The sequence below is a fragment of the Balaenoptera musculus genome, chromosome 12 (genome assembly GCF_009873245.2).
Source record: "Balaenoptera musculus isolate JJ_BM4_2016_0621 chromosome 12, mBalMus1.pri.v3, whole genome shotgun sequence".
Taxonomy (NCBI): Eukaryota; Metazoa; Chordata; class Mammalia; order Artiodactyla; family Balaenopteridae; genus Balaenoptera; species Balaenoptera musculus.
Window position 1 is genome coordinate 68395223 of NC_045796.1, and position 11896 is coordinate 68407118.

Sequence of the window (11896 nt, forward strand, 5' to 3'; positions counted from 1 at the left end):
TGCTATTTGAACTTCCAGCCAAACTCAGGAACTGAATACATTAGGATAGTGATACACTAGTTCTATATTTTGAAGAAGGAAAATTATGTTAGTTGGGGTGATGATCAGACTGCTGTAGCAGAGACTTAGAAGTTCATTGGCATAAATGAGATAGTTTCTTTTCACCTGACAGCTCTGAGGTGAGTGGTCCAGGTTAGTGGAACAGAAACCCCTGCCCTTGGGTCATTCAGGTTCCTTCCATCCAGGGAGTGACCCTTCCCCAGGGCTTTGTCTCTGGAGCCTGGTCCTAGCTGGGCACAGCAGACCAGTCTCTCCCCTTCCATTAGTTACAACAGCTGCAGTGTGAGTGGAAGACCCGAAGCCTCTCATCCCAGCTGCAGACCGGAAGAGACCTGGAGGATGAAGTCGTCCTCGGTCACTCTCATCCTCACGTCAGGTAACACCGTAGTGATTATTCCAGTTGGGGGTTACTGGCTTGAATATTCTTTTTTTTTTTTTTTAATATTTATTTATTTTTGGCTGTGTTGGGTCTTCTGTGCGAGTTGGGTTTCTGTGCGAGGGCTTTCTCTAGTTGCGGCGAGTGGGGGCCACTCTTCATCACGGTGCGCGGGCCTCTCACTGTCGCGACCTCTCTTGTTGCGGAGCACAAGCTCCAGACGCGCAGGCTCAGTAGCTGTGGCTCACGGGCCTAGTTGCTCCGCAGCATGTGGGATCTTCCCAGACCAGGGCTCGAACCCGTGTCCCCTGCATTGGCAGGCAGATTCTCAACCACTGCGCCACCAGGGAAGCCCCTTGAATATTCTTTTTAAAAAGACATTTTGTATAATTACAGTGTTAAGCTGAGGTTATGATCTACATCTCTGAACTACATTAGCAGGTAGATCCCAAAGCCATGGTTATAATCAGGAAAAAAACATACTCTGTAAAAGGAGGGGGAGGACTCGCATGGGGCCAGGAGGGTTGAAAGCAGAGCTTATTCTCAATGTGGAAGGAGTGGCGTGCGATGACGTGCACTGTGGAGATCTGTTACCTTAGGAAATACTGTTTAGTAGTGGGTTCTGAGTTCCAGTCCTGTCCCTGACCTTTGGCTTTAAACCTTGGGTAGACCACTCAATACCTTAAACCTCAGTGCCGTATTTGTAAAAGGAGGATAATAGTGCCCACTTCAACGAGACGTGCCTCCGAAATGCTTGACGACACATGTTGCACGTGGTAAATGCCTGTATATATATTATCCATTTTCATTATAATTGTCCATATATCATTTTATGCCTCAGTAGCTGAAATGTCTTCCTTCTGTTTTCCTGAGGCTCAGTCTGGATTTGCTGCTTTGCTTCTGACAGAATTTGCATACTGTGTTAATTTGCCTTTAGGTTGCTTCGCCAGAGAATTGATCAGCTGGAGAACTTAATCTGCAGCCTGTCCAAGAAGCAGGCCTTCAGGCCCCCGCTGCCTGCGTACGAGTCCCTGGTACAGGAGGTCCACCACTATGTCACCAGCATCGCCAAGGCCTCTGCCGTTCAGGACCTGCTCACTCGGCTCCTGCAGGCCCTCCACACGGACGGACCTCGGGCTGCCCAGATGGCCCAGAACCTTCTGAAGGAGGAGGCCTCTTGGCAGCAGTCACACCACCAGTTCCGGAGGCGGCTGGCAGAGGAGTTCGCCCTTTACCCAGACGCAGCGGCCCCGCTGCAGGCGTCCGTCCTGCAGCTGCAGCACGGCATGCGGCTGGTGGCGTGCGAGGTCCACGCCTCACTCCATGGTGGCGTGGCCTGCGCGCACAGGCTGGGTGCCCTGGCCACATCCCTGTTGGCTTTCCCATCAGTGGGCCCCACCTTCCCCACCTACTATGCTCACGCAGATGCTTTGTGCTCGGTGAAGTCGGAGGAGGTCCTGCGAGGCCTTGGGAAGCTGCTCCTTAAGCGCCTGGGAGGAAAGGAGCTGGAGGGCAAGAGCCAGAGGCCCTGCCCCACCCAGGAACAGCTGCTGCTGAACGCCCTCCTGTACCTGCGCTCCCACGTGCTGTGCAAGGGAGAGCTGGACCAGCGGGCCCTGCAGCTCTTCAGGCATGTGTGTCAGGTAAGCCCTCCTCCTGACGGGAGCTGGGGGCACGAGCAGGGCGCCTGCAGGACACTAGCCGTGCCCGGTGTAGGTGAGACAGTGTGGGTAGGCACTGGGGATCTAGGGTCTGTTACTGGCTTTTTCCCGTTTACCTGTCAGGTTTAGGGGCCTTTGTCAATTTTTAAGAGATTAGAAAAAATATTAGTGTTGTTAGCCCTTTATGCCTGATACACACTGCAAATATTCTCTCCTTTTTTGTTGGTTGTTTGACTTTATGGTGGGTTTTGCCACGTAATTGAATGAACTTTTATTAATATTAAGAAAATAGGGGCCCAGGTTCAATCCCTAGTTGGGGAACTAAGATCCTGCAAGCCAAGCAGCGCAGCCAAGAAAATAAAATAAAATAAATTCTGTTTTTCCCCTTATCAACAAAAGCAATTTGTTTTCATTGTAGACAATGAAAAGAATAAGTATAAGCGAAATTATTAGATTCTGCCACTCAAAACTATATAACTGTTAACACATTGGTGTGTTCTATTCTAGGCTTGCTCATTTGTGCATGTATCTGTAAGTGTGTGTCTGTGACACTAAATTTTTTACAGCTGTTTTTTTCCCAGTGGTTTACAATTTTTTTGGGTGGTGGGGAGTAGACCCTTTTAAAAAATACAAGTATTAGCAGAGTGATCCAGTATTTAACAGATAAAAGGGCTGCTCTGGTTGAGGACAGTGCTATACCCTCCGTGGTCCCCGAGATAATGTCCTCAAATGGCTCGAGCCCTACAAACCGCTAAGAAAGTCCACTCTGTTTTATAACTTGCCTTGAAAAACCTAACAGCTAAAATTTAGTGCTTACTTCCCTCATGATTATGGTATTCTCCACCTGTATCATATTTAGTGACTGCCGGGTTTTCTGTTGTATGGGTAAGTCAGTTAACAGTTCCTGCCACTGAATATTTACATTTATATGTAAAGTTTTTTTTTCTGTTTTGGGGAAAAAAATTTAAAAAACCCAAACCAGTGCCATCCTAAAAGTCTTAAAGCTAGATCTTTGGGTAAAACTTCTAGAAAACAGAATTGCTGAGACAAAGGTTAACTGCTTGCTTGGGCTTTTAATACAAATTGTCATCCTGGGGTTGCTTATCTCCTCAGTTCTTCTCAATACTGGGTGGTTTCTTTATAGTTTTTGCCAATTGTAGGGCTTTAGAGGTAGTAGGGAATTTAAGAAATGTCTGGTGTCGTATAGCCCAGTTTTGCCTGATTGGTTCCCCTCCATCACCCAGTCCCCAGTCCCCAGCCCATTTTCCCTTTTCCGAACCCCCAGGATATCTCCCTGAGGTGCTGGCCAAGTGCAGTCTGCATCACACACCCACGTTGCTGACCCTCACCCTGTCCTTAATGCAGAGCACCATTCACACCTGACGGGAGGTCCCCAGTCGTGCCACTACAGCAAGTTTTCACACCTGCGAAATTGTAACAGTACAGCAAGGGGGGTTTTAGGAAAGTCAGGTTGCTGCAGATACACAGTTTGAAAACAAATCCCATTTGCTCTCTATTACATGGAATTTAGTGTCTTGGATGTCGGCATTTATTTGTTCTTGAACCATGGTATTTTGTTTTCATGAGGAAGAGATAGCAAGTCTTGCCTCTCTTCATTGTAAATGCCTCAGCAAAGGCAAATAAGCTTCCTTCAGAATGTGTGATTTTTTTTTTAGGAAATCATCAATGAGTGGGATGAACAGGAACGCAGAGCCCAAGAGAAGGCTGAGCAGGAAAGCAGCCTGTACAGATACCGGGGCAGGAACTCTAGGACAGCCCTGAGCGAGGAGGAGGAGGAAGAGTGGGAGTTCAGGAAACAGTTCCCACTGCATGGAGAGGTTGGAATGAATTCCCTTGATACCACACACCTGCCCTTTGAATTCTTTTTTTTTCTTCCAATTTTATTGAGATATGATTGACATACAGCACTGTGTGAGTTTAAGGTGTACAGCATAGTGATGTGACTTACATACATCATGAAATGATGACCACGGTAAGCTTAGGGAACATCCATCATCTCATATAGATACAAAATAAAAGGAAAAAAAATTTTTTCCTTGTGATGAGAACTCTTAGGATTTACTCTATAACTGACCTACAGCACTATGTTAGTTCCTGTTACATCCCTTTGAATGGTTTTGTAATTTTTAAAATATTTCTCAATGCACGTAATTCCCTATTTCATTTTCTTGATCATTCACACTCCATCCTTCCCCCTTCCTTTTAGTCTTATTAGAACTGGATTTTGACTTTAAAAGTTCAATTGCTCTAATATTATTTACAGGACTTCGCAGATATTTTGGTAGAATCAACACTAGAGGCAAATAAGGGACCTTCCGACGGGCAAGAAGAGGAGGCCGCCACAGACCCCGCCCTCCTGTCACAGAGCTCGATGCAGGCTGTGATGCTGATACACCAGCAGCTGTGCCTCGGCTTTGCTCAGTCCCTCTGGTACCAGCAGACGCCGCCGCCGCACGGGGCAGAGCACTACCTCAGTCTGTTTCTGTCCTGCTACCAGACTGGGGCATCGCTTGTGACAAACTTCTACCCCCTGATGGGTATGGTAGTTTACTTTTGTTAAGCTCTTGGGGAATCAAAACGAATAGATGTGATTGCTACTTCTGGAACAATTGAAACTATTACGTCCCTGTTTCTGCTAAATTCCTTATTGACGGAGTTTCCTTAGCTTAAAGGACTTAAGCTAATTCCAAAAAATTGATTTAAAATTCTGCAATAAAGATGGGTTTTCACCCTTTGAATACGTGGGGGTAAAGGGATTAAGAGTAAGGATATAGAGTTAGTTTAAATGGTCTTGTTTCTCCGCATTATTTCCAATTCCCCTTTCACAGCTTCAGTGCTTTTCTAATGAAGTCATGTATTCCTGGGAGCAACCTGGCAACTCAGAAATTAATCTCACAGGATATGGTTTGATGCAGTTTCCTACGTGACCTCATGAGTTATTCCTTGCAAGTAGGAAGGAGGCTTTAAATTTCATTTCTGCCTACCAAGAAGAGCTACAAAAACTGGGAATTGGAATCCATCAAACCAAACTCTGTACCCTCTTGATTACATGTAGGCAGTATCTGAGTTCCTCTGTATATACCGAAACTTGGGGCAGATTTTGGTGACCACTGTAGTATTGGGGTCACAGTCTTTTAGACCTTTGCTGCTTTGGGGGTGAATGGCATTGCAATATCTACTTCATTTAGTCACAGTCATTCATTATTTCTGAGCATGTTGCTGACCTCATTGTAACTTGATACCAACTTTACAGTGATCTTGTTAACTTCACAGGAGTTGAGCTAAATGACCAGCTCTTGGGCAGCCAACTTTTGGCCTACACCCTGTCCCGTAACACTCTCTTTGGGGAGGGGACCTTGGACCTGATGGTGAAGCCTGACGGTCCCTATGACTTTTACCATCACCCCAACGTCCCGGAAGCTCGGCACTGCCAGCCTGTGCTTCAAGGTTTCTCAGAGGCCGTCCGCCAGCTGCTGCAGGATTGGCCGGAACATCCGGCGCTTGAGCAGGTAGGGCGGCGGTGGGGAGGCAGCCTCTCACTGTACTGGGGGCAGTGACTTGCACACTGGATACGCAAACAGAGGTTTACAGAACTGCGGTTCAGTGAGGTGCTATTCCCTGTAGGATGAATATACCAGGTTGTAATGCTGTTGTGTAAATGGTGTTTGAGATTCCACTTATTTTATCTGCTGCTCAGGGTTTGCCGTCCGTATATTGAAGTGCTGCTATGTTGCTCTCTTTATTCAGACACATCCTTATACTAACAAGGGCCTGGCTTTTTCAAGATTGGCAGTTTTAACTCAGACCTTGCTCTGTGATCTTCAGCTAATTCTGTAATAACTTATAACAGAGAGTAATAAGAGTAATTACTTTATCAAACTCAATCTTATTTCCAGAGTAATGCAGCAGATAAAGTGTTTATCTTGGGCAGGATCTGCAGCCCTGGAAGTTTCACCCGCAGCTTTCCTAAGTGCTCACGAAGCAGGGCCTTTGCATGAAACTTCCAGTCAGGCCCCTCTTCAATACCCTGTGACTTTGGGTGATTGACAGTCCCACGAAGATGCCCAAATCGTCTTCCCCCCCCCTTCCCTCCCCTCCCCCCCCTGCAGCTGCTGGTTGTAATGGACAGGATTCGTAGCTTCCCACTTTCCAGCCCCATCTCGAAGTTCCTGAATGGCTTAGAGATCCTTCTGGCAAAGGCACAGGTAAGAGGATTCTCTCCAGTCTTCATTTTAGTTATAGTCAACTGAAGAGATTCTCTTATCGTTAGAGGGACAGGATGTGATAGTTTGGGTTGGAAAAGGATGAACCTCCTTGGTTTTTCTGACATAGGGTCAGATTATTGCAAGTGAAGCCACTGCCTCCATGGGACACATAGGGGGCCTGCCTCACCTGTTCTCAAGGATGGGACGCAGCGTCCACCAGTCCTAAGGGCTCAGTCTGCCAGGACTTCTGGGTTGGCCTTCAGACCGGCAGTGTGCCTCCGCTCTTCAGCCCCTCAGTCCTCTTACAGCCTCTGAAGTGGCTGGTGCTTCCCTGATTTTCAGATTAGGGCTCTGGACTTTGGAGGGGTCACGTGACTAACAACAGGGATTCAGACTCAGGTCTCCAAACCCTGTGCTATTGCTCTGCTGGAGGTCTGTCAAGTGACCAGAAAGAACTCAAAGCTGGATAAGCTGGATGTAAACTCATTCTGGTTAGTTATTGGTAAATCAGTATAAAAGTTGTTGAAGGTCCCAGGGGTCTTTGCTCAAGAAAAGTCCAGGGTGTTCCTGAGTGAGGAGGTGGTCAGGGGGCTGAATAATGGCCATAGTAAATTTTATCTGTGTTTCTTCAGGATTGGGAGGAGAATGCAAGTCGAGCCCTGTCTCTGCGGAAACATCTTGATGTGGTCACTCAGATGGTCATCCGTTGGCGTAAACTGGAACTGAAGTAAGTGATACATTTGTCACTTCCCCTCCTGAACTTAGGTTGTAGGGATATAGTCTTTGGGTAGTTTGTTTCTTCAGAGTTTATGTAGTATGTCAGCTGGAGACCAGACAACAGCATGCGTTCGGAGGCAGCAGACTGGGAGCTTCTCCGTCTCCATTTGGGAGGAAAGAATAGTGAATATTTAGCTTCTGCTTCTGTGGTTTCAGATGTTTGAATAGGTTTCCTTAAATGCCTCCTTGGCCTCTCCTTCCATGTTTCAGCTGCTGGTCCATGAGTTTGGATAATACCATGAAACGCCATACTGAGAAATCCACCAAGCATTGGTTCTCCATCTATCAGATGCTAGAGAAGCACATGCAAGAACAAACAGAAGAGCAGGAAGGTAACACCCATCTGTAAATTCCCTGCTTATTTAGAGGGTCCAAGCTAAGCTTGAAGTGGTGCAGAGTGTGGGATTTACCTGCTCCCGTGTGTCCTCACCCCACTACTTTCACATAGGATGTATCGTTTGAGTGCGAGGTATTCCTGAGAGGTCAGCCAAGAAAGCTGTGTAGTTTTATTCTTACTAAGAATAATAATGGAAGTCAGAGAGGTTTAAGTGACTTGTCCAGAGTCTAGAGAGCTAGTCATAAGATAAAGTTTCCTTCTTCTGTATATCCATGAGACAAGTCAAAGAGAAAGTTTCTGTCTTGGTAGGTAGTAGTTAAAATGCTTGAGTTAAAAGGGTTTCATCTCATACTTAGAAAAAGTGCCTCATAATTCAGTTTCCTAATTTGCTGTGAGTGCATTTCACACATACCCTGAGTGGGGCTGTAGTTTTTAAATCAGCTTGGAATTTAGCTGTGGTCCTTGCTTCAAAGCTTCACCTTAACTGGTGTCTCTGCTTGACGGCCATCCCACGGGAATCCCATAGTAGACTGTGTGCGCTTTGTGACAGCAAGTGATGGTTGCAAGCACATATATGTTTTCTTCTTTGAATCTCTAAAGATGACAGACAGATGACCCTGATGTTGCTGGTCAGCACGTTACAAGCATTTATTGAAGGATCTTCACTGGGAGAGTTCCACGTACGACTTCAGATGTTACTGGTTTTCCATTGTCATGTCTTGCTGATGCCACAAGTTGAAGGAAAAGGTAAGGATATACATATGTATGTATAATATTTTTTCTTTAATTTTACCCTTTGAATTCTCCACATGAGACAGGTGTCTTGTTGCATACCAGGTTTTAAACAAGACAGTTTCAGTTGTCTTTTCCTATAATGTGATTCAGGTTAGATATAGAGAAAAACATTAAAGTTGAGTGCAGACTGGTTGTAAGTGAAGCCCTGGCTAGCAAACCGTGGCAGAGGTAAATCACCAGATGCAGAGCTCGGGAGCTGGCATGTTGAGGCAGCACATCTTTCTGTCTAGACAGTGCATATGTCCTGCTAAGCTTCTGCTTGATCCAGGCCATTATTAGGTTCTTTGATTTCGGGAGAGCGCTGCCACATGTCAAGTAACTGCACATAAAACTTCTACTGTCGATTCCTATCGCTGACCACAGCAGTTTAGACAGAAGTGTCGCTGTAAAATGAATATAGATTTACGTGAATGAGCAGTCAAGGTGAGCCTCTTAATATGCCATCTTTTAAAACAGGCTTAGTTTCTGCTGACTTTACAATAAGATTCCGAGAAAGGGTTGGAAATTGTGAGTTTGGCAGAACGTCTGAGTACACCATCTTTAAGAACAAGAGTGCAACCAAAAAAATCCAATACAAACTGAAATGAAAGTATAGGGTAGGATTGACAGCCTGCATCTCTGGGAACTGGTCACCCCGGCTTCCCGATGAGCTGTCATACAGTCTGCATGTGCTACATTGCACTGTGATCTCGTGGCCTAAAGAGTAAGGAGGAAGGGTCATCACAGAGATGTGAACCTCAGGGGGAGCCAGCAGCACATGCAGCGAGTGTGGTGTTTTGTTTCCTTTTTATTTCTTCCAGATTCACTTTGCAGTGTTCTATGGAATTTGTACCATTATTACAAGCAGTTCTTTGACCGGGTCCAGGCCAAAATTGTGGAACTTCGTTCCCCCCTAGAAAAAGAGCTTAAAGTAAGATGAACGGCTGTCATAATCACTATTGGGAGGACAAAATCAGCAAATTCTTCCTCGGTTCTGTTCTTTAATCCATTTGACCGTGAGGCAGGGCGATCTGGGGAATGGAGGAGAGCATTGCAACTGCCAACTAGGATGGTGGGTTTTGCATTTTGCGGCATTGGCTCCATTGCTGACCTGGCTGCGTGTGTGAGGGTTCCGGGGCGTGGCGCCTTTTCAGAGGCTCCTAAGAGGGATGTTAGTGCCTGCTCCCCTGGTCTTGCCCAGGCTGATCTTCCACCTCAGATGCGTACCATCTGGTGTTGGTCTGTGGGCTATTGAGGTGCTGGGGATGTAAGGAGGATCCTCTCTTTTTGACACTTTCAGTGGTCGTGGACTCAACCCTGGTTTAAGCTAGAGTACATAGTGACCTACTGATTGTAGCAGCACTTTTTTCCGTTGCTTTGAGACAAACACATGGTTCCTTTATTAGACTTGTTTTACTTGTTCACTGACACACAGTCCTGTGTTTGAGATGGAGTGGGCTCTGGTCTTTGGCAGACAGATGATCTAGAAAGAACAGAATGACACCAGCTTTATAAAGCCCTTTCTTGAGCTTCATTTATCTTACAGGAATTTGTTAAGATATCCAAGTGGAATGATGTCAGCTTCTGGTCTATTAAACAGTCTGTGGAAAAGACACACAGGTAATTGATCTTTTAAAGCTGGGGGTGACCGAAACTCAGAATTTTTGAATGGTAGACAACATGACTACATTGTTACAGAGGCCTGACTTGTGCTGCCTTGAACTTAACTAAAAGCACTAGACTGTTTTGCTGGCTTCCCAGCACCACGCCCCTCCACCCAAAGCAGGGTCTCCCTGCAGGAGGAGCGCGTGTGCCTGGAGGCAGAGCACGCTGTGTGCCGTGGCAGGTCGGGTCCTCTGCCACCTGCTCACCTTGAGCAAAGTGATCCCACCCTTCCTGGCTTTTTTTTCCTCCTAGAAAAGAGAGGCGAGAATACCTGCCATACTTTTTCCTTTAAAAAAAGATTATGAGTTTCTAAGGAGCTCATTATGTACCAAAGGTACAAGTTATTAAGTGATCTATGTATGTGTTATATGTCATTTACATATTTCCTCACTTTCCATCCTATTTTTTTCTGCCCATCTCTGTCATTACCTGGGGCCAGAACCCTCTTTAAATTCATGAAGAAATTTGAAGCTGTCCTGAGTGAACCCTGCCGGTCATCCCTGGTGGAGAGTGACAAGGAGGAAGGACTGGACTTTTTGCCAACGCCAACAGACGCAGCCGCAAGTGAGGAGTCGCCCATTCAGAGTCTGAATCGGGCACTGAGAGAGACCCTGTTAGCCCGGCCAGCAGCTGCGCAGGTATTAGCTCGTGGGATAGTGTTTGCTTACTCCTGAGCTAGTTGTGTGGGGTCTTTGCTTTCTGTGGGAGGAGTGTCCTTAGAACTAGGTGAGGGAATGCCTTTGAAGTCTTCCTCTTTGGACTAGTGGTATAGCATTTGTTTGCATGACCTGCTGCAGAGTAAGGCAGAAGGCATTAATCCTGGTGCTGGAAGTTTCATGTTAGCCTGTGGAAACGACTGTTGTGCTTACCTGTGAACAGTTCATCTACCTGTGAGGGAAGATTTAAAGCATCAGTTTAGGAATAGGATATTGAAGCTGCCTTTGGGCTCCCGCGTGATGAAGCTGCTGCACAGGGAGTGACTGTGTGCAGTGATCTGCTGGTTTGAACTGGTTGCTGGTAACCATGGTGTAGAAACATATGTACTCCCATCATGGCCAGTTTCAAGCGCCAAGAGTTAAGAGCTGGCTTGCAAGATTTCTGAAAATTTAAACAGTTATCGAGACCTTGGGTGAGCAGGCCTGTTACAGGAGGATGTCCCTGCTTCATAATCACTGGGTGTAGGGAGCACTCTCCCCCCACCCCCCGCCCAGTAACTTTATTTATTTATTTATTTTTGGCTCCATTGGGTCTTTGTTGCTGCGCGCGGGCTTTCTCTAGTTGCGGTGAGCGGGGGCTACTCTTTGCTGCAGTGCATGGGCTTCTCATTATGGTAGCTTCTCTTGTTGTGGCTCCTGGGCTCTAGAGCATAGGCTCAGTAGTTATGGCGCATGGGCTCAGTAGTTGTGGCTCTCAGGCTCTAGAGTGCAGGCTCAGTAGTTGCGGCGCACAGGCTTAGTTGCTCCGTGGCATGTGGGATCTTCCTGGACCAGGGCCCGAACCTGTGTCCCCTTAATTGGCAGGCGGATTCTTAACCACTGCACCACCAGGAGAGTCCGGGAGCACTGTTAAGGGAGTAATGACTTTTGTCTTCCTACTGTGCTTTCCACCTGGGTCTATAGAGTTAGCAATGGGGTTCCTCAAGCAATTTTTAATATTTTAATAGTTCAGAAAGCATAATAGAAATGGAGCATGCAGCCATGATATGGCCGCACACATATGATATGGCTGCCAAATTTTCTTTTGATTGTATTCATCAGTTCACCGCTTGTCATGCTGATCCAATTTTTAAACTTACTATTGATGACAGCACAGGAATTTCAGGTCTTTTTTTTTTTTTTTGGCCATGCTGCGTGGCATGTGGGATCTTAGTTCCCCTACCAGGGATGGAACCCATGCCCCCTGCAGTGGAAGCGTGGAGTCTTAACCACTGGACTGCCAAGGAAGCCCCAGAATTTCAGGGATTCTCAAGGGAAAAAAACTAGTGAAAATAGGCCCCCAGTGGTTGCCTAGTATCTGGATC

At 46.4% G+C, this 11896-nt stretch overlaps 1 protein-coding gene across 2 annotated transcripts in view; it reads left to right on the plus strand.

Annotated features, from left to right (window-relative positions):
* Positions 1-11896, plus strand: part of MDN1 (midasin AAA ATPase 1) — a 155990-nt gene that overhangs the window by 107281 nt on the left and 36813 nt on the right. For both annotated transcript variants that reach the window (XM_036871713.1, XM_036871715.1), the window contains exons 62-73: positions 327-436; positions 1374-2079; positions 3774-3935; positions 4382-4655; positions 5392-5627; positions 6228-6323; positions 6956-7050; positions 7311-7432; positions 8038-8184; positions 9033-9142; positions 9758-9831; positions 10316-10514. In XM_036871713.1, coding sequence (XP_036727608.1) covers positions 327-436; positions 1374-2079; positions 3774-3935; positions 4382-4655; positions 5392-5627; positions 6228-6323; positions 6956-7050; positions 7311-7432; positions 8038-8184; positions 9033-9142; positions 9758-9831; positions 10316-10514 — 2331 coding nt within the window. The remainder of the gene's footprint in view (positions 1-326; positions 437-1373; positions 2080-3773; positions 3936-4381; positions 4656-5391; positions 5628-6227; positions 6324-6955; positions 7051-7310; positions 7433-8037; positions 8185-9032; positions 9143-9757; positions 9832-10315; positions 10515-11896) is intronic.